The sequence below is a fragment of the Dunckerocampus dactyliophorus genome, chromosome 5, assembly GCF_027744805.1.
Source record: "Dunckerocampus dactyliophorus isolate RoL2022-P2 chromosome 5, RoL_Ddac_1.1, whole genome shotgun sequence".
Lineage (NCBI taxonomy): Eukaryota > Metazoa > Chordata > Actinopteri > Syngnathiformes > Syngnathidae > Dunckerocampus > Dunckerocampus dactyliophorus.
This window is the reverse complement of record NC_072823.1, coordinates 22,113,760-22,136,475: the sequence shown is the minus strand read 5'-3', so window position 1 is coordinate 22,136,475 and position 22,716 is coordinate 22,113,760. Positions and strand designations below refer to the sequence as shown.

The 22,716-nt window shown below is 42.7% G+C and overlaps 1 protein-coding gene across 27 annotated transcripts in view; it reads right to left on the bottom strand.

Annotated features, from left to right (window-relative positions):
- shank3a (SH3 and multiple ankyrin repeat domains 3a) overlaps window positions 1-22,716 on the bottom strand; it is a 255,764-nt gene that overhangs the window by 6,417 nt on the left and 226,631 nt on the right. For 17 of the 27 annotated variants that reach the window (XM_054775512.1, XM_054775513.1, XM_054775523.1 and 14 more), the window contains 10 exons: window positions 21,543-21,618; window positions 18,586-18,668; window positions 16,664-16,788; window positions 16,440-16,575; window positions 11,608-11,688; window positions 11,430-11,453; window positions 9,342-9,469; window positions 9,082-9,187; window positions 7,637-8,163; window positions 5,433-7,546 (listed from right to left, as the gene is read on the bottom strand). In XM_054775512.1, coding sequence (XP_054631487.1) covers window positions 5,433-7,546; window positions 7,637-8,163; window positions 9,082-9,187; window positions 9,342-9,469; window positions 11,430-11,453; window positions 11,608-11,688; window positions 16,440-16,575; window positions 16,664-16,788; window positions 18,586-18,668; window positions 21,543-21,618 — 3,400 coding nt within the window. Of the gene's footprint in view, window positions 1-393; window positions 630-5,171; window positions 5,219-5,432; window positions 7,547-7,636; window positions 8,164-9,081; window positions 9,188-9,341; window positions 9,470-11,429; window positions 11,454-11,607; window positions 11,689-16,439; window positions 16,576-16,663; window positions 16,789-18,585; window positions 18,669-21,542; window positions 21,619-22,716 lie in introns of those variants that run through there. The other 10 variants (XM_054775516.1, XM_054775525.1, XR_008570334.1 and 7 more) reach the window with 9 other exon arrangements.

The following is a 22,716-nucleotide window of genomic DNA, read 5'->3' as shown; positions in this document are numbered from 1 at the left end:
CTCCCCTGGCTCATGTTCACGTACTACGGTTGTAATAAAAACTCATCCAGCTCTACTACGTTAGCAGATATTGTTATCCCGCCAATATATCGGCTCCACCTCCCCGACGCTGCGAGCGGAGACGGGCCGGTGGTGGCGCTGTGCTTATGACAATAAAACTCTCTTGAATATACTAGAAATATAGTCAAAAAGATGAAATATGACAGATTATTTGAATTATTAGTAATCTAGAAGTATACAATTAATGTGTAGTTGCAGGCAGAGAGTAAATACTACGGTATATGCTGGTGCAATGTGTCTTTCATGCATGTTAGTGTGTGAGTGCAATTGTTCTGCATAGCCTTGCTGCCCAATGAAAAGCATGTATCTCCAAAATCTGCATGTTTCTTGAAAAAAAAAAAAACCCTAAATATTTGACTTTTTAAAATTTTTGTTGTTTTCTAGCAAAACATTTTCAAAATGTGGAGAGGTATGCTTTCCATTGCAAAGTGATGATATGGATGAGATGCATTATAAGGAGTTGCGCACAAGCTGGGAAAAAAAAATATATGATGACAGGAAGTGGCGGGGATTGGGGGCTCCATGCGCACTTACACAGCGGTCCTGCCCTCCTGGGCGCACAGTCAGTTCTAGACCAATCAGATCAGAGCAGCAGTGCGGAACATGCAAGGCGGGCAAAGAGAGAGCAATGGGAGAGAATGTTAGCGTCACTCGCATGAGATGCAGCCTGCTCACCAGACGTGTCCTTGGCCTCGCCTGAATGTGCTGTCTTTGACACATGCTACATGTATGCACTTACTGGACACTCTATTAGGTACATCTTCGGAAAAAAGCTCTGTATTAAACAGTGTAGCTTTACATCACTACACAAAACACCTGTTTTTAATACAGCTCTTGTATTGATCGTACCTCATGTCCTGTGAGTGCATGTGTATGCTTACCAGCGTGTAGCATGTAAAGCAATGACAGCAGAGCAGACTTCAGCACCAGGGGGTCTGACCAGTGGGCCACATGAGGGAGAAATGAGCACACTGTTCACATATCCAAAAACTCCACAAAGAAAAACAAATACACAAGACAGAAAAAGGACATGTGTCCCTTGACTTCTGTGGATGCATTCAAGCTGAAATGATATGGATTTATAGGGCAAATGGGTTCTGTATTCCCTAGTAAAATATGGACAAACCAGTGTATTCAAACCCTAGAAACTGATTTAGAGATGTGTCTCAAGACTTTGTCTACATAATGTATGTGCTGCATGTTAATCCTGTATGTGTTTTAAGTGTGGTGTGTAGTGCCTAAAAGGACAGCCAGGGACCATGACCATCCTCATTACAACCACAAAACAAATCACACGACTGGACTGAATAAAATGAAAAGCACCCAGAGCTGAAAAAAGAGACATCATTGACACAAGGTGGATATATGAGACAAAAGTGGAGCAGCATGTGTGTTTTCGGGGAGGTGAGAGTAAGTGATGGCGAGTGGGAGTGGAGAGACAGACACTGAGCAGTGAAGGAATAATGGTGTGCATGATCGTCTTTGTCACAAGCTGAAGGCAATCTACTGCTGCTGTCTGTTCCTATCCCATTGTGTCCCATTCACATCAACGTCTTCATATATTTAGTCTTCTACTACTGTTTGACACTTATTGCTTAATGTTGGTAATATATAAACAGCGATTCTCGTGTGCCTGCCACTATGCACTTGCCTGTTCTATTCAAGTAAGCATCCGAATAAATGTCAGGAATTGATTCATTTTTATAGAAAATAGCTTAATGTGCTGTTACTATTCTTAGGCCAAATAAATTGCCCTTTTGAGGGATTTCCCATACTTAAAACCCAACTAATTTAAACAAAAAATAGCTCAGAAGTGCCCCCATACCTATAAAATCAGCCCCCAAAGCTTCACTTATGCATGTCTATGATGAGTAGGAAGATTTGTTTTAAATTGGCCATTTTACAGCCATTTTGCCCCTTTCAAAGCTGATCTTGTGCTAGAAATGTTGTCTGATTCCTACCTAACTTGAATCACATATACTAGACAGATGGGTGGCGGTAAAATACGAAACATTTGAGTTGCTGTCATTGGGTATGGGCGCAGCAAAGACTGATGATTCGCGTCATAAAACGTGAAACTCGTAATAACTGAGCTAAAAAGATCAGCGATGGACCAAATGTCTTGTGTGTGACAATGGACCTGCACTTAAGAGATTAACAGGTTGTGCCCCCCACTGGCAAAAATTTATAGATGCAGTAACTGCTCCTGATGTTCCAATTTCCTTCATCCTCTGTAGACTCACATGAAGGCGTCACTCCAACACATTTCCTGACGTTGCGCTGATGTACGTAAGCACAGTATGGACCCAAATAATAGACAAAGTCTTGGTCGTCTTATATTTGAGGTCTAGAGATTTATACATACGAACCAGCAGGTGGCACCAAACTCACACTCACTTTGATTTGATGACATTTAAACAATTCCTCTCCGACCCCAGCAATATTCCAGGAGTAGAATGGTGAGTACACAGGTGTACTGCAGAAGGTCTTCAAAACCAAGTAAAAATAACTACGAGTAGAGTCCTGAGTTATTTAAAATAGAGGCTCATCATTTTAGCAGGTAGTCGATGCAAAGACTTTTTTCTACAGAGAGACATGACACACCATTAATTCAGTCATGTTCAAATATGTCTGAAAATACATCCTTAACACTTATCACTGATAAAACTGTCAGATGGGAGGCAGTGATAAGGGGGAAACCGCAGTTTCTGCTCTTATCAAATGTTTCTCAGTGATGTGCGCATGGAGCGGTGGATTTTAGGATGTATCTCAACATATTATTTGAACGACGGCTGCTCGGGGAACCTCGGGGATGGGGGAGAAAGGGGACTGTTGCTACTAGCAGGGCTGTAGGTGAGCACCTAACACACACACACACACACACACCTCAAGGCCAGTTACCTTGTTTGCATCGACTGCTTGATCGCACACCCAAACACACATATGCACACACGCACGCGCACACGCACACGAGTGCATGTGCTGTAAAACAGTGAGTATAGCTGTAGCTATAGAAACAAGGACATGAGCTTAAGTGCAGTACTTATCTGCTAGCACAATTTCATCTCTAAAAATCAATAATGGGCCAAGAGCATTAGGGATCCAAACAGTAGAATAGAGATGATGATCAAGTGATGCAAACAAGGTAACATATATACTGTATTTCCTCATATAGTGGCTGGGCAGGGTGTTTATTAACTTAAGTGCAGAGAGTACCAGGCATATACACTGTACACTCCTGATCAAAATTTTAAGACCAGTTGAAAAATTGCTAGAATTTGCATTTTGCACATTTGGATCTTAATGAGGTTTTAGGTAGAGCTACAATATATGCAAAAACAAGAAGGGGGAGTGAGACAAAAAGCATTTTGAAAAAGTAATTTATTCAAAACAACAATTAAACTGAAATAGGCTGTTTATCAACTGATCAAAAGTTTAAGACCATTGCTCAAAAAATAACAAAAAACTCTCCAAACCAGAACAAAAAATGTTCTCAGTAGGACTCAGTAATGAGTAGCTCCACCATTCTTGTTCATCACTTCAAAAGTTGCTTTGGGCATGCTTGATGCGAGTGTTTCCAGGAGGCTAGTGGGAACATTGCTCCAAGTGGTGAAGATGGCTTCACGAAGGGCATCAACTGTCTGGAACTGATGGCCATTTTTATAAACTTCCCTTGCCATCCATCCCCAAATGTTGTCTATGGGATTTAAATGAGGGGAACATGCAGGATGGTCCAAAAGAGTGATGTTATTCTCCCTGAAGAAGTCCTTGGTCAAGCGAGCATTGTGAACTGCAGCGTTGTCCTGTTGAAAAACCCAGCTGTTACCACACAGACGAGGGCCCTCAGTCATGAGGGATGCCCGCTGCAACATCTGCATCCGTTTGATGACCCTGCACCACCTGAAGCTCCAGTGTTTCACTGAATGAAAAAGCACCCCAGACCATGATGGACCCCCCTCCACTGTGCCGGGTAGAGAACATCTCAGGTGGGATCTCCTTGTCATGCCAGTAACGTTGGAAGCCATCTGGACCATCAAGGTTACAATTTTTCTCATCAGAGAATAAAACTTTTTCCCACCTTTCAATGTCCCATGTTTGATGCTCCCTGGCAAAGTCTAAACGGGCAGTTTTGTGGCATTGAAGGAGACGAGGTCTTTGAATTCCTTTTTTGTTTTTTTAAACCCTTTTCCCGCAGATGCTGTCTGACTGTTATTGTGCTGCAGTCGGCACCAGTAAAGGCCTTAATGTGGGTTGAAGACCGCCCTGTGTCTTGATGGACAGCCAATTGGATCCTCCGGCTCAGCGCAGGTGTGATTTTTTTTGGGTCTACCACTTGACTTTTTTGTTCCATAATGCTAAGGATCTTTCAAAAAATGTAGAATGACTGATTTACTGCACCCAACCTCAGCAGCAATGGCACGCTGCGAGAGGCCTTGCTTATGCAGCTCGACAATCTGACCACGTTCAAAAAGAGAAAGCTTCTTAGCTTTAGCAATCAGGAGGGCATGACAGTGTGAATGCCTGACAGAAAATGAACATTTTGAGCAGATTTTGGCTTTTATAGCCTGTGGTCTTAAACTTTTGATCAGTTGATAAACAGTCTATTTCAGTTTAATTGTTGTTTTCAATAAATTACTTTTTCAAAATGCTTTTTGTCTCACTCCCCCTTCTTGTTTTTGCATATTGTAGCTCCACTTAAAACCTCATTAAGATCCAAATGTACAAAATGCTAATTCTAGCAATTTTTTAACTGGTCTTAAGATTTCGATCAGGAGTGTACAGTATTATATTTATATAAAAGTAATATACATTCCTGTACATTATTAATATATTTTTCACATATAAATAATGATGGTTGAATCAAATAAGAATGTGAACTATAATAACTACTTGGTTGTGTGTGTGTTAAACTTCAGTTTTTATTTTGAGGGGGAAAAAAAGGAGGCGCGGCATTCATTTATTCAAGTCAAACCCAGAGGCCACTATTTGAGGAAATACAGTATTTAATAAAAGAAATAAATTAAACAAATATGCATATAAAGGAATAATCTTTAGTGGGATTAGTTAACAGGCTGGTTAGGAAACAATGTTATAAAAAATAAAAAGTTTACCCTAGTGGCTACAACCTTAAGGTTTACTCTCTCCGGTGTCCTCACATCTGCAGAAATATAAAGCACTTTGTTGTACTTTCAGCCATGGCGTGGTTTCCCACCAATCCCCAAATCCCACACACCAAAAGTACTTGATGGAAGAGCTCAGCTGAGCTTCATATGCTTCAAACAGACTCCACTAATATTGTCAGTGAAGCAATAACACTCCTTACTCTGCATTCATTTCCACATTTCATAGTAGTGAGTTAAAATGACTCTTACCTGGCACCTGCTACAGGAGACTTCCTCCCAGGGTCAAGCGATGCTCCCAGTGGCTCCTCTCCCAGGGACCTTGTGTCTTTATTTAGCTGCTGTAGTCGAGAACTGAGCTCCCCCATCACGGAGGGTTTTGCTCCATCATCTGCACCCAGCCCTAGTCCAAGCCCGCCAAGATTTCCCAAACTCCCAATACCGAGCCCCACTCCTGGCCCACGAGACTCCACTGGGTCCCCCCACAGCTTGGACCTCCGCTGGAAGAGGTAGCGCGGCTTGGTGGGTGCTAGTCCAGTGACTGAGGCCGAACCGCCTGGGGGCAGCCCGCCTCCACCGGCCACTGCCGCAGCCAGCGCAGCAGCCTGTTGCTGTGATAGCAGCTCACTGTCAGAACTCTGCTTCAGCAGAGGGTCCCTGAAGGTAACGGGGCCTTTACTGCCTCCTATGTGGGACTTAAGTCGGGGCTTCGGAGGCACTGGCGGCTTGTCGAGCACAAAAGTCTGCCCATCGGCATAGGAAGTGTGTGTCGTGTGTGTGTCGGCAGGTTCGCCGCTTTCTGAAGACAGCGTGGACATGCTGGAAACCGTGGAGACAGTGCTGGTGGTCTCAAGGTGGTGGTCTCGTTCCCGCTCGCTGGAGCTGCGTGTGTCGGCCTCCTCCACGCCTGAATCAGCCGCAGAGCCAGGCTCACAAACTGGTGGAGGCTCTAAAGGGTCTGAGGGTTTCCCTGAGACAGATGCTGTGCTGGGTGGAGCACTGGGTGGAGCTGTGAGCTGGGGAGGCTGAGTGGGGGTGACAGTTGGTGTGGTCGGGGTTGAGGGTGTTTTAGGTGTTGGTGTTGGTGTTGGAGGGGTGGTGGGGAAAGACACAATAGGTTTGGTTGGGGACAGTGGAATACCCTTTGCCTGAGCCTGAGCCAGGAGTCCGTTACAGAACTCATCGGGTGGTGGAACAACACCGATCTTACGCAGCTCCTCTCGTGTCTCCTCATCACTGGAGGACAACATGGCGGGCGGTAGAGTCACCGTGTATGGATCCATGTCCTCCTCCGAGCTTCCCTGAACCAGACCCTTCTCTTGAGCTGGGCTAGCAGCACGCTGACTCTGAGGCTGGGGCAGAGGGACTGTGGGAGTTGGGGACTTAGTTCTTGGACTTAGTTGAGATTTGCTCATCTCTTTGGATGTTGGGACCGGTGTCTGTTCTAGTTCTTGACCCCCACTGACAGCCTGGCCATTGCTGGTAGCGTGTACCATGATCAGCCCAGCCGTCTTCTGCTGTGACGTGTCCATAATACTGATCAACATGCTTTTCTTATCGTCTAGCATCTTTTCCTCTTTCCTCTCCTCTATCCGGGCCTCCATCTCCTGCTGGAATGATACACTTGATGGTGACATGGCCCACTGTGGTTTGGTAGGCTGAGGGAGTAACACTGATGCTGGGGTGGATCCAATGCCATATCCCGCTGCCTTGGAGCTTTTAGGTGTAAAAGGAGGAGATGTGGATGGTCCTTCTCCATGTGGAGACTCTTTGGTCTGAGTGTCAATGAACATTACACCCTGGCCCACTCGCTCCTGTTTAGTCCGTGGTTCTGGGCTGCTTGTTGGGGATTGGCTCTGGGAGGTCAGTGCCCTCTCCCTTGCGGCCAGCGCAAGAGCCAGAGGGGAGTTGGGGTCCAGGGGCTTTCCTGTAAGCGGATGGATAAAGGTGGTCCCGCTGGGTGAGGGGCTCAAGGCCAAGGCAGGAGGTGGCAGCTGGCCAAGCTCTCGGGTGAGTATCCTCTCATCTATAGAGTGAGACTGCATCAGAGAGGGGACCTCAGCGCTGACGGAGGATGCCCCCTCCATCGTTCCCACAGAAAGGAAGACAGTGGATTTCCGCCGCTCCTCGAGGCGTCGCTCTCTGTCTTTCACTGCTCCAGCGATTGCGGCGGCGAAGGGGCCCTTACCCTGAAATATCGCCTCTCCTTGAGCCCGCAAACGTTCGCGCTCAGCCATCAGCTGCTGCTGGTAGTAGTCTGCACGGCTGGTGCGCGTGTGACCGTGGGGGTGTCGTCCTGAGGGTGAGCTCTCTCGGGAGTGGGCAGCTGCTAAGGCCAAACTAGCTTTTTCTTGTGCATCCTCCACCTGTAACAAGATCATACATCAAGCAGATTTTCCAGGATGCTACAGCTGGGGTGGATTACTTATTTACACATAGATACAAAGTCAACTTACCTGTAGTTGCTTCACCAGGGGGCTTTTCTTCCTCTGAGGCTTGGTAGGTGTGTACAGTCCAATGCTAAATTGACCCACATTGGCATAGGGGTTGTCAATGACGCGGCCCTTCCTTTTTATCCGCTCAGGTGGAGTAGCAGCAGAAGGACGGGGGATTTCCGTGGGTTCCACGGGTAAATGTGAAGAGTCTTGGAGGATGATCATGGAGCGGGCTTTTTTCTGCCTCTCTATCTGCGTGGCCTGCCGTTGAGCTGCCTCATAGGGCAGGTCCAAGGAGGAGGGCTTAAAGCTGGAGCGTCCTCCTGGTTCGTGGCCCTGACTCTGGGTCCTGGACGGGGGAGGTGGTGGGCAGAAAGCCGGGGGAGGTCCCGTGTCCAGGTAATATGGAGGCGGAGGCGGTGCTGTTTGCGGAGGCGGAGGGATGGGATGAGGCTGTGGGTGTTCTCGCAGGCTGTCGGTCATGGAGGAACTGCGCGGGAAACGGTGCTCACCTGCCAAGGCTGATAGACGATCCTCCTCAGTGGCACCTAAGGCGAGGTTGTAAACAAGCACACACAACGTTTAGAGGTGAGGATTACAGTACAATCAGGAAAACGAACCTTTGTTAAACTAGCCCAGCAGATCCTTGGCTGCTTCACACTTTAATCTGTAATACTTTGAACTCCCACAATCAATAATGCATCCGCTGTTTGAAGCTTATCCACAGAACACATTTGTATAAGGCATTTAACACTTCATTAAGCATTCATGAAATGAGTGTTATTATTACAGTGGTGTTGAAACTGGATATCTTTTCTGACTCTGAAAGATTGCATGTACAGTATATGGTCAGTGGACACTTCATTAGGTACACCTAATATAATACCATGCAATACAAAAAATTCTACCTTTTTAAAGATAACTAGAAATACATTGTCCTACACAACCCAAATGTATCTTGCCACCCTATACAAATTAGCAAATATACACTAACTGGACACTTTATTAGGTACACCCGCATGCTCTGATGAGCTCCAATACAAGAGCTGTATCAAAAAAAAGTTGCCCATGTAAGAAAATCACAGATGTGCTGTACTAGGCAACCGCAATATATCCCACCAGACAAAAACAGTTAATTTACAATTTACTTCCAATTGCCCAATGCTTTGTATTAACTTTCTGATGCACAGTAGCTGTAGCTGCATCATACTGACAGCTGTTTCTAATGACAAAGCTTGCATACTATGTGTTATTACATTATCATTGTGCAGGTGTACCAAATATTGTGGCTAGGCTGTGTAGAGAAGAAGCACTTACCAAACATGTAATATTGCACATGTGTATTATAAGCATCATTTTCTATTGTGGCAAGATACTTTTCTTACATTCTCTTATGACAATATTGCACATAAACACAACTATCATTCACCTTAATTGATAATGAACAGGATAGGTGATTGTTTTACCAAATGACTTGGTCCTGGACATCCCCTTGGGTAATGGTATATGGGCTCTCTCCATGCCTGGGTGAAGACCTCCATGTAACGTCATCCCTTGTCGCTCAAACAGTGACTACAGCCAAACATAAATAAACATTTGAGCATTTATGTGCTCTTAAAGTGACAGAAGTGTGTGCTATGATATATCATCATGTGTTTTGCATGCATGCCAGTAGCAGCAGCAGCGGGGTGGAGTGCAAGGTTGATCTTTAAGTAGACACACTCACACTGATCTCTGCTGGTGTTATCCTCCTGCTGGTGGGCCGCTGTTTGACCGTGGCTGCTCTGTAATCTGCTTCTGAGGGTTGAGAACGCAACATCGACTCCTGGGACGCCAACATCTCATCTAGCCTCTCTGTTGAGAAAGGGGGGGGGGATTAGCCGGAACTTAGTAAGTAGGGAGACACATTAGCGGGCGAATACAGCATCATTTCTTACACAATAGAGAATACAAATGATGAGCTGAGGCAAGGATACAAGTGTGATTAAATTTTGTGATGAATCCTTTGAATGCTAAATGGCATGCAGTGTCATACACATTCATGATTCAGCATTCAAGGCCATGCAAATTTGCGGACATTTGGTCAAATAAACACAGTAATCCCTCCCCACTTCGTGCTTCAAATTTCATAGCTTTACTCTATCAAGATTTTTCCAAAAACATATTAACAGATAAATGATAATGTTTTGTGGTTGAATGCGGCGTATCAGTAGCCTAAAATATGCATTTATAAGCAAATTTGACATTTTGTGCCTAAATTAAGCATATTCAAACATTAAAATGGATACATTAACTAAAATACAAATATAAGGCTTTCAGAAGATGCATTCAAAAACACTGGCATGATATTCTACACTGGTCACTAGATGTCAGCAATGTTACTGTTATGTTCGGTGAAACACACAAGGTTCAGACTTGATTTCCAAAGCAATAGGCTTTTATTGCAAGTTTGAATGATCTCATAATAGGCAAAATAATCCCTAACAAGAGCTACCAAGCTAAAACTCAACTTTGAATCCCCGATGTCCTCCCCTTACTCAGCTCCCTTAACACCGGTACACATTTACAGTTACACACAAGAGCACAAGTCTTATTTATGTCTTAAATGCCTTATTTTGTGTTATTATGTCTACTATATTGGGTAATACGAATGTAAAGATGACTATCCATCCATCCATTTTCTATGCCGCTTCTCCTCATTAGGGTCAAAGGGGTATGCTGAAGCCTATCCCAGCTGACTTCGGGCGACAGGCGGGGTTCACCCCGGACTGGTTGCCAGCCAATCGCAGTGTAAAGATAAATATAGGGGTGTTTTTTCATGGCTATAGGGCTCTAATAATGTTAAAAATCGGGTTGTCAATCGATTAAAATATTTAATGGCCATTAATCACATTTTGTCCGTAGTTAACTCATAATTAATCACAATTAGTTGCCGATAGAAAGAAGTTTTTATCTATAACAAGTAGGGATGTAAATCTAGATTTGATTCAACGACGATATATTTTAAAAACAGAAAAATTCCATACAGTGTACAAATGATACGATTCTATTTGATTCAACGGTTACATTTACTGATGTAGACATTAATCTTACGTTATATAATGAAGCCAATTGTATAAAAGTGGCATTCTTACAGTATTTTCAAATGTGTAAAAGAGCACATCATATCCCCAAGCATGCTGTAAGGCAGGGGTCCCCAACCACCGAGCCGTGGGTGTGTTAAAACTAGATATTTTTATGGGCGTATACATTTCTGGCGTATTTTTGCCATTTTCTGGAAGGCTACAAACAGAACCAATGTGAAAAGTGGGGATCTACAGTACTCTTAGAAATAATATTGGACAAGACTTGTAAATAATGTATCTTTATTCAATTTTTAGATGAGTACTGATATAAAAACTTCCAATGAAAGTTTGGACGCACTTTCCCATGCAATTGAATAAAACAGTATGTCCAATTTTTTTACTTAAAAGGTCTTTAAAATAAATTACTAAAAAGAAAATACAGAGAAATGTTAAGAATTTAGGCAGACTGGACAGAGTAACCGCCCCAGAACGTAGAGATGGATGCACACAACACTGTGGAATGTCTATGAACTGAACTAAAGGTTGCTCATTGTAATTGTATTAGTCATAGTGAAGATAATTGTAGCTGTTATTTTCTGGAGGAATAAAAGAAAGGTGGCAGTGCATCTGGGAATCAATTGAGACACAGTGTCAATTGGAGTGGAGGCTGCTATTTGAGGAAATATGGCTATCAAATATGGTTGCTAGGACATAGCAGTGATGAAACATGTCAGAGGTGTCAGACTCACCTCCTCTTCTCCTCCGAGCAGAAGCTTGTTGGGAAAACGGAAGCAGAGAACAAGAACAAGCCAAGAAAAGTGACGATTGTCAAAAGTTACAGAAAAAAAGGGAAAGCAGAAAAAGGTAGGTGTGGACACAGTGGACAGTGCGCGGCAGTAGCTAGGGCACGCCAGTGCTGACACTCACCCAGTTCCTCCAGCTCAGCCGTCATTGACTTGGAGCGCAGCGTGAGGGTGGTGCTGGGGGCTCTTTTGGGAGGAGGCGGGGCTGTGGAGAAAAGGCACGGCGTTGAGGACGAAGGTAAAGAAGAAGAGTTAAATCCTTTGGCTTTGAGGCTCAGCGCCCTCCTGGCCTCCCTCAGACGGCTGGTCCATCCCATCTTCACTGCTTTGAAGGGCTCCAATTGGGATGAAGCACTGGTCTCCCGCTTGCTCAGGACCTTGTTGGTGCTACGCTGAGAGCTCAACTTCTTCATGTCTCTATCTTGTCTATGCAGGCTCAGTCTTTGTGGAGTGCCTCAAAAGTGGAGGCATGCTTTCCCATTATTTCTGCACAAAACATTGCATTTTGTCCCCCACAGTGGGCTGAAAAACGAGTGGCAAAATGCGCTCCACCTTACTACCGATGCCTTTCTGCATTATAGAAGAGAAATGCATCAACACACCAGCTCTAACATACTTGCATGTCCTTCAGCACACAGTGAGGGAGGACAAAGCGACATCTGGGCTGACAGATGGAGAAAGGACACTAATTTAACAGCTAAGGAGAACGATATGCAGAAGACATCACACTAAGCTCACAAAAGCCGCACAATCCTTCAGTGCAATGTTTCAATGAAACACTTGAAGTAACCACTTTAAAATGTGCATTTAAGCATTTCACGCTCACAGTCACAAAGATGTAAGCGCTACATGCTTAAATGCACCAAATTCACTGATGATAGAACAACTTCCCACAATGAAGCAACTCACAGTTGATGTATCAATTCTACACCACAGATGTACCAACCCTCCCCCAAAAAAAGAAAAAAGAAAAACACAACTATCCTCTCTCTCGCTAGCTCTCGTGCGCATAAGGCATCCTGGCCACTTCGCGTCAAACATTTCCCGTGTCCTTGCGTCTCCGTGCAAGTCGTGCTGCAAGGAGCGACGAGCAGAGGAGACGGAGGAGGTTGCAGAAAATATAGAGGAACGAGGTAGGGAGACAGAGAGAAAGAGAGCCTGTTGCTGTAATCCAATGCTTCATTCAAAACATGCGGTGTAGTCGCCATGACAACGGTGGCACAAGTGAAGCATGGCGCAAAAGACTTTGCAGTTTTTGGATGTGCATTTGATTGTAAGTGTGTGTGTACCTGGAAAGGTGTGTGTAAGGATGTGATGGAGACAATTAAAAGACGACAACATCTGGAAAGCTCATTTTGTCTTATCAGCGTCTGTTTGATCCTTTTTTTAAATTATGAACTCAGTATGTGCGTTGCAAGAACTACTGTATATCAAAGACCTAGACGCTAGCAGATCAAAGCACAAAAGCCACTTTTGGATGTGCCTCTATTATGCAAAACTGACTTTTTAACGATGTTCTAACAGTAGTATGTGTCGCTTGACAGGCTACTGGTCTGAACGAAAAAAAAATGAAATGAAGGCTTCGCTACACATGTTAATATAAAGGCCAGACTGTCCATCAGTCAGCTGTAAGTTTGCGAGCTGTAAGTTTGATCATTTTGGCTTTTTTTTTTTTTTTTTAAGAGCTAACGAGCATGATGTTTCTGTTAAAATGCACAATAGTGGTTCTTGGAGACACACACTCTCACACACACACACACACACACACACACACACACACACACCCACACACACACACACACACACACAGATGTGGACAAACACAACTCATTAGCTTACTGTATTACTGTAGTTACAGATGCACAAAACAGTGTGTTCCCAGTAGGTCTGTACACTAGGGATGCTCCGATCAGGGTTTTATGCTGCCGATTCCGATACCGATCATCCAGGACTGAAATCCGCCGATACCGATCAAATGTATTAATTATACATTTTATATATATATGATGTATATATATATATATATATATATATATATATATATATATATATATATATATATATATATATATATGATGAGTGCTATTGGCCAGGGGTGCCGTATAAAGGGGAAAAGTCAGGACAATTCCAAGGTCCCTTGACTGCAAGGGAACCCAAAAAATATGTAATTACTAATAAAATTAGGAATTAATTATTAAAGAGGGGTGGCAACGGGATTTTTTTAATGTTACGCAGACCTCCTGGCTGCACCCCTGCTACTGGCTATATGATATGACAAAAAGAACCATAAAATCACCTTACTTTAGACAAAAACATATTTGACTTACTTTTTGAAGAGAACATATATCACTGGTGAAACTTCCAGAGGATGACACGCCTTCTTTAAGGAGAGTTTGAATGTGAGAGTACATTGGTGGAACTTCCAGAGCACTCGGTGAACCTGGTGACCACTGCTGAGGAAGGATGGTCTTCTCGTCCAATGAATTCAATTATTTTTCGGGTTATTAGCTTAGCCTTCTGACTGTCACGCATACTGTATATGCACCAGTGTTAGCCACATGGCTGCGTTAGCTATAGCTTGACTGATGATCATGCCGTGAGCCTCGAAAACGCAGACTCCCTCAATTGTTTATTCTTCAAATTCCGTATTAAAGTTTTTTAACGTGCTACCTGTGCAAGATCGTTTTGTTGCATGTGTTGGCAGGTAAGTTCCACACGGCAGACATGATTGTTATTGTTTTGAAGGAAAGTGGGAGGACGACACTGCCAAAGACGTTAGTTAGGGCAAGACAGTACACTGCACGAAAGGGTCGTTGCGGGTTGCAGTAGTGCTAGCGCTAGCCAAAAGTGATCACCTTTTTTGATTGTCGTTGAAAGACATTTATCGGCATACGCCGGTCACATGATTTTTCACGGAAATCAGCCAATACTGATCGGTGGCCGATCGATTGCAGTACACCTACTACACACACTTTGTAGATTATTAGGAGTCTTTCTGTTTATTTCTATTATTTTGGGTTGCGGTTATCATTAACAACTGGCAAGAGGAAAAATCCTAAATGGTCTTTTCTTTGGAAGATAACAAAAAAAAGAAGAGAGTGATTCTATTTTGTTAAAAATTTTGTTTTCGAATACTTCTTAAGTCTCATTGCTTTATTTTATAAACTGAAAAACATTTTTTGTGGTGTTACCTTTTATTTGTACACTCCTGATCAAAAGCTAGTTGAAAAATTGCTAGAATTAGCATTTTGCACATTTGGATCTTAATGAGGTTTGAAGTAGAGCTACAATATGCAAAAACAAGAAGGGGGAGTGAGACAAAAACATTTGGAGCTTGTAATTTAAACAAAAACAAACAAAAAAATGAAATAGGCTGTTTATCAGCTGATCAAACACAGCCTAAGACCACAGGCTATAAAAGCCAAAATCTGCTTAAAATGTTCATTTTCTGTCAGGCATTCACACTGTCATGCCCTCCTGATGGCTAAAGCTAAGAAGCTTTCTCTTTTTGAACGTGGTCGGATTGTCGAGCTGCATAAGCAAGGCCTCTCGCAGCGTGCCATTGCTGCTGAGGTTGGGTGCAGTAAATCAGTCATTCTACATTTTTTGAAAGACCCTGAACATTATGGAACAAAAAAGTCAAGTGGTAGACCCAAAAAAAAAATCACACTGGCTGTCCATCAAGACACAGGGCGGTCTTCCACCCACATTAAGGCCCTTAATGGTGCCGACTGCAGCGTAATAACCATCAGACGGCATCTGCTGGAAAAGGGTTTAAAAAAACAAAAAACTAATTCAAAGACCTCGTCTCCTTCAATGCCACAAAACTGCCCGTTTAGACTTTGCCAGGGAGCATCAAACATGGGACATTGAAAGGTGGGAAAAAGTTTTATTCTCTGATGAGTAAAATTGTAACCTTGATGGTCCAGATGGCTTCCAACATTACTGGCATGACAAGGAGATCCCACCTGAGATGTTCTCTACCCGGCACAGTGGAGGGGGGTCCATCATGGTCTGGGGTGCTTTTTCATTCAGTGGAACACCGGAGCTTCAGGTGGTGCAGGGTCGTCAAACGGCGGATGCTTACGTGCAGATGTTGCAGCGGGCATCCCTCATGACTGAGGGCCCTCGTCTGTGTGGTAACAGCTGGGTTTTTCAACAGGACAACGCTGCAGTTCACAATGCTCGCTTGACCAAGGACTTCTTCAGGGAGAATAACATCACTCTTTTGGACCATCCTGCATGTTCCCCTCATTTAAATCCCATAGAGAACATTTGGGGATGGATGGCAAGGGAAGTTTATAAAAATGGCCATCAGTTCCAGACAGTTGATGCCCTTCGTGAAGCCATCTTCACCACTTGGAGCAATGTTCCCACTAGCCTCCTGGAAACACTCGCATCAAGCATGCCCAAAGCAACTTTTGAAGTGATTAACAAGAACGGTGGAGCTACTCATTACTGACAAACATTTTTTGTTCTGGTTTGAAGAGTTTTTGGTTATTTTTTGAACGATGGTCGTAAACTTTTGATCAGCTAATTAACAACCTATTTCAGTTTTTTTTTTTTGTTGTTTAAATTACAATCTCCAAGTGTTTTTTGTCTCACTCCCTCTTCTTGTTTTTGCATATGTTTTTGCTCTAACTAAAACCTCATTCAGACCAAAATGTGCAAAATGCAAATTCTGGTAATTTTTCAACTGGTCTTAAGATTTTGATCAAGAGTGTATATGATGTACATGCATCCTATCCTCCACCAGGAAAAGCTCTGTTACTTAGTTGTAAAAGTCTGATGACCTTCTGTTGAGCTTGGATATATAATCCTCTATCTTGACAGTCAAGTTCATTTATTCACTCAGCAAAGGAGAAAATATCTTCAATGCATTTCACTTGTTGCAAAATCTGGCTGAAGCTGGCGGTGCTGGCTGTTTTTGTTGTAATATATAATTTAAGTAGTTACCTTTCTTGCGGACAACTTCCTCTGACTCTGGTTTCCGCGTGACGGACACCACCTTCATCAGAAGCCGGTTGCCTCCTTGTCGGATCAACGACACCACCTGCTTGTGGCCAACCTTCACGACATTCACGCCATTTACCTAATGGACACCACAACACAGGACATGCAAGTTGTCATTTTTTTAACTCACAAGGAAGCTATAGAAAAAGAAGCACGTGCGTTATTACCTCAATGAGAAAGTCTCCTGTCCTCAAGCTGGCCCTCCAGGCCACACCCTCCACATCCACAGACTCCAGGTACTGCAGTGCCGGGAAGGCTGGGGTGGGCGTAAACTCTTCAATAGGCGTCTCAGCTGAGCAAATAGTTGACAAACAAAAGGATTTAATGCTGACAATGATAATAAAAAGTTCATAATAAAAGAAAGTATCGACTGAAGTGTGCTTAGAACATGTTGACACCACGTTGTTAAATCTGAAATGGAATGCATGTCTTCAAACACACTAACACATTTTGTGAGTGAATGTCCTCGCACAAATATTCCATTAAATCTTGGCGCAAATCCAATGTGAGTTTTCAGCAGAGCACTAAGTGGTCTGCAGTGCTACAATGTATGTAAGTGTGTGTGTGTGTGTGTCCTGGCGGTAAAAGACAGAGCCAGCTCCACAGTAGTGAGTGATGGAGAAGTAAAAAGCAGACTCCCACCAAGGTGCCTTAGAGGGGTTGCCATAGCAACCATCCCGAGCAAGCGGGGGGAAAAACGGGCACGTGTGTTGAGTAAAATGCATTTGTGGGGTTGGAGATGAGTGGAGAGGCAATTTCTGTTGGAATGCACGAGGCACGACGGACTGCCAGCGGGTGAAATATTTTGAGAGGATAATGGACGGTGGAGGTTATGAAGTAGGCGGCAGAGAGTGAAGAAGGAATGAAAAAACAAATAGCTGAGAAAGATGAGAGAATTACGACAAGAGGAAGAGAGGAGAAGAGAGTTGTCTACTAAATCTGAGCGGCCATGTGTGAGGAGCAGATGGGACAGCTAGCTGGCAGCTCAGCCATGGATGACACACACACACACACACACACACACGGGCACGCACACACACACAGAACCCTGCGTGCATCAAAGTATACAAACATGTTGACCAAAGCTGCCACTGACTCACACAATAACACTACAGTTCTAAAAAAACATTTCTCAAATATTTTATGGTAATAGTATATATATTAATAGTATATATGTATGTATACAGTCATGGAAAAAATGATTCGACCACCCTTGTTTCTTCAGTTTATTGATCCGTTTTAATGCCAATGTTGAGCACGTTGAGTCTCAAATGCCAGAGAGAAGAGAGAAGGTACTGGAGCACTGCAGGTATTTTTTTATTGTCATTTATACAGTGGTACCTTGGCATATGAGTGTTTTTTTTTTTAGATGCGAGCCGTCTCTTTGCTTTGAACTGTGAACTATATGTGCTCTGCGAACTGGGTGGTGACCAGCCCAGAGTCTACCCCGCCTTTCACCCAAAGACAGCTTCAGCTTCAGCATACCCGCAACCCTGGTGAGAACAAGCGGTATAGGAAATGGATGGCTGGATTATTGTGTGCTACGACACCATAAAGAAAACCTAATTTGGATTGTTAAAGATGCCAGACTTGGACTTGTTTTTATGCACTTCTTCATTCCTGGATATACGCAAGAACTACGGTTGCCCTTAAGGCCCCAAAAGGCACAATACTTGGCCAGGTGTTGACCGTTTTTTTTCTGGAAATATTTTAATATAGAGACTTCGAAGCTGTTTACACTGCATTGTTTTTTACTGAAAATAGATGGCTGGCTGTTTAACTGACGGTAAAAATGCCTGAAAATGGTTTTCAAACTAGCGTAAGTTTTTGAAAACCACATTAAACTACACTTTACGTGTAAAGACGGCAAACTGCACCTATGATGTGTCCAAAGGAGTCAGACTACACGCATAAATAATTCAAACTTCACACAGGAGCAGGACCCATAGTGTTTCTTTACAAAATGACATTGCAAAGTACTGGTCTGGGATAAATATTACAGTATTGGACCTTACTGTCACATAGACCTTTCCATTGTACTGTATATTTCAATACAAGGTACACGCATATTGAAAAATAAGAAAGTCACCTTTTGCTCCTCGCAGGACAAAACCGAAGCCCTCGTTTTCTTTCTTTTGCAAGACAGCATTCTTCTCCTCGATGATATAATCACTGCGAAGGAGAGGGCACAGACAGATCACAGAAAATGTATGAATGGAACTATACACACACATACACCAGCACTGTCTTTCCTCTTAACTCATCATGTTGAAAGCCAAGCAAGCAGAATTCCTGACTTGGTCAAGTATGTTAAGGGTGCACACAAACACACACACGCGCACACGCACATTGGACAAATGTGAGTCGTTGTGACTGAAGTGTCTTTGAGATGCAGCTTAAGAGGGAATCAATCTTGTGACTGATCCTCCATAAGAGGAAGTTCTTTCTCCGCTGAAGAGACTGACACCAGAGGCTCAGACGTGATGTTATCCTACGACTAATGACATAGGAGGCACAAGTAATTGAGCCGTTCATCACTGTCTGATTTGCGTTGACGTTCTCTGCTGTTTGAGGGTCTTCCAAGTCTTCGTTTGGATAAAATCAGGGAAATTTAAGGGTCTTATAGAGTTCAGATCAAGCGTGCCCTTGGTCTAGATCTTTGGTTCCTAAAGTGGGGTAGGTATACACCCCCACGATTGTCATGGGGGTATGTGGATAAAAACAATTAGCGCCTAACACTCACAATTACGAGTGCACCTGAACGCCTCACGGCGCTATGTGTTTATGTTCATTAAACAACCACACACAAATAGTGTTTTGAGGACAAGACATAATTAGTATAATGACAACAAGAGAGCAAAGTTGTCCGGTGACACTTGAAAAAGTTAGTATGTACCGCATGAACGTGATATCCACTTTTAGCTTTCCCGTGGGGCAAAAACGAGCTCCGAACTAACCGCATTGCTTGTTTCTTTTAAAAACAAAATGTCACTGTGGTAAACGTCGGAAGAGCAGAAGCTAGGATAACTCCAGCTAGCGAGCTGGCTGCCACCAATGTGAAGTACAGCCAGTGACAGACATGCAAAGCGTGTAAACAAAGATGCAAGAATAGTCGATTGGCAAGTGGCTCTTTCGATGACTGCATCTGGCTCCCAGACATTTGTTAACACGAAAAAAAAAAAAAAAAAACGCTGATATTTTAAAGTAAAACATGACAGAAATCACAGTGTTAAATATAACACTCAAAATATTAAACATTTTATGCATTTCAATGCATCCATCCACCGCAATTCAGGTGGCCAGAGTCAATTCCAGCATATTTTCCGGGTCAAACACCAAAACTCGATTATTACTGAATAATGCGGTAGCCTCGCGGGTCATTGAGAGGTCAAGAAGTAAACTTCGCTCCTTTGATAATACTGTATATTCAACTAGCTAATTCTGCAGAGCCATTTGACAAAGAAGATGGCAAAAAGAAAGAAGGTTTAGGGGTACGGTGCAAAACCATACAGCATCAAAAGTCACATTAAATGGTAAGAAGTATTTTATTATTGGTTAGCTTCAGTGTAACGTTATTAAAAACAATACATTCAGAGGCTTATTATATTCCAAAATTGTTGGTCTTGTTTAAAAATGCATGCATTTAGTTGTATTCAATATTAATACCTGTATATGGCTCTCACTGGGATACATTTTAAAATATGTGGCTTTCATGGCTCTCTTAGCCAAAAAGGTTCCCCACCCCTGGTCTATAAAATGTGCTTTTTGTTAAAATTTCTGGAACTGTGTCTGGAACGGATTCATTGGATTTACATGATTTCCTCAGGAAAAACTTGCTTCAGGTTTTGTACATTTCGGTTTTTGTCGTCCTCTTTGGAACGATTTCATGGCAAAAATTGAGGTTTCAATGTACCAACATTAAGACCTATTAGCTTAAAACAAACGTTTACAACTTCTGTTCATCACACTTGGCTTGGTAAAGTTCTGGCAGCGTAGCCCATGAAAACACCCAAGCAAATGTTTTAGTTGAAATGTGTGAAATCAAGTCATCATCACACAAATTAAAAAAAAAAAAGAGGACTTGTGTTGAGGTGGCAACTCAGCAGGTGGGTGGCTGCGGCCTCCATTAGCTTGATAGCAACACTCCACGCTACACTCAAACTTACCAAGAGAGCACTGAGCTTCTGCTGGTGCATGTAGGTGATCCAAAAAAAACCTTTCTGCAGGAAGGAGGTCAAAGGCTCGTTGTTGTTGCTTTTTATGAATTATTATGCACAGAATACATCAGTAAAAAGATGTGTATTGCTTACTGGAATACACGTCAGGGCTTTCTGGATACCTAGCAAAACTAACAGTATAATCACCTGCCCTTTGAAATGTGACTCCATTATTCCTCAAAATCATCACATTGGTACATTGATGGGCTTATATTTGATCGGTATGTTGTGGACCGTCAATCTACCGCTTATGTTATTTAAAAAAAAAAAAAATCAGGAGCTTTAGCGACAGAAATGACATTTAAACCAACCAGAAAAGTAGAAAGGTAAACCTGACATTTCATAAAAGGCAGAGAAAGTGAGTGGAAACAATGCCTGAATGCCTAAAGTGACATTAAACTGGCACCTTGGCATTAAATTGTTGTTTTTTTCGAAATTACAAAGTATGCACCGCTGGAGCAAATTCATATAGAATTAGGTGCAAAAGTATTTGGACAATGACAGAGCTGTTATGTTTTTGCATCTAACCATTAATTGTAAACGCCATGTTAGAGAAAGCTCTTCAATTAAATCTGTACATCTCCTTCAATTATATATATATGTATTATATATAAATTTCAGATCTACTGCGGTGGCTTTGTAAAGGTTTTGTAAGGCAACTCAAACTGTATTTAATAAAATAAGATGAGTGCACTGGCGGCCTTCTGCCTTTAGGTGGCAGTCTATTCCATGACGTTTTAGGAGGACACTGGAGTGTGCAAATTCACACTTTGTACATGAGTAAAAGACAGTCGCACCATGCTACCAACTACAGTAAAAAGGTCAATACCTGTATGAGGTGAAGTTGTCATAGGAACCAACTGTGTAGTGTCTGAACAGCCGCTTGGTGCGGTCCTCACGTGTTTCTGCAAAGATAAAAGTAAAAGGATGACACATTAATCTACAATTAACCCCTTCCGTTAGCATGAATGCTGACATAAGAGGACTGAAATTATCTTTCAAAGCAAACAAATCCAAAGACGCAGATGAGTATGTATGTTAGGATTTAGAGATGTAGTGGAACACTCTTAGGTGGGGAGAATTTCCACCTGAAAGAGTTAAAGCCACTGTCATTGACGTGAGCATCAAAAGACTAACTCCGCCCATGCACTTTGCTTTTTCTTTACCCTTTTTGCGCTAAAAGCAGACACTTGGCGTTATCCCAATCCATCATTTAACACCGATAACACTTGTTATCGGTGTTAAAAGTGTTTTGGTGCTTTACTATTACAGTGTGATAACTTTTTTTTACACTTGCATAACTGGTAAGACAGCTAAAGGTGACAGCTAAAGGCTCATCTGCAACACATTTCTTTCTATTACACCTATTGTCATGTTTTATTGCATGTATGTTTTACTATTAATGGTGGATAAATTATTTTTCATCTTGCATTACATTTAAGAATGTTAAAATGTTACTTAAAAGTGCCTTTAAAGGTACATAACACTTTGATGATGGTGACTGCTTGACCCTAGAACAGATTTTGCCATTATGTAATCGGAAAAATCAGAGGTCAACCAGCATTCAGGGTGTGTTCCACTTTAGAGGTTGCACTGTAATAAAAAAATGCTGAGTAAATGCTGAGCAATATAATTACCTTATGCTTAATTTATCATAATGAGTGAATAACTGTTCAATAAGCCGCTTTTGTATTCAAAACTGTTCATGTCAGACCAGACAAAAGACGAAGAGGAAAGGAAGCCAGCAGACTTGAAATGACAGACGCCATGTGATCCACATTGGCCTGTCCACCTTGCTTGCCGTGTGTGTGTGTGTGTGTGAGACAGTGACGGACTGTCATCTGACGACAACTTAAGATGCTGATAACTTCTCCCGACACACAGTGTGTGTGAGCAGAGTCAATTTAAGCTGGCCACTCCAAACTCTCCACTTCATGCTCAGCTGTGACACATCATCAATCACTCACTGGCAGCGTTGGGCAAATCACTCTCAAAAAGTCAGT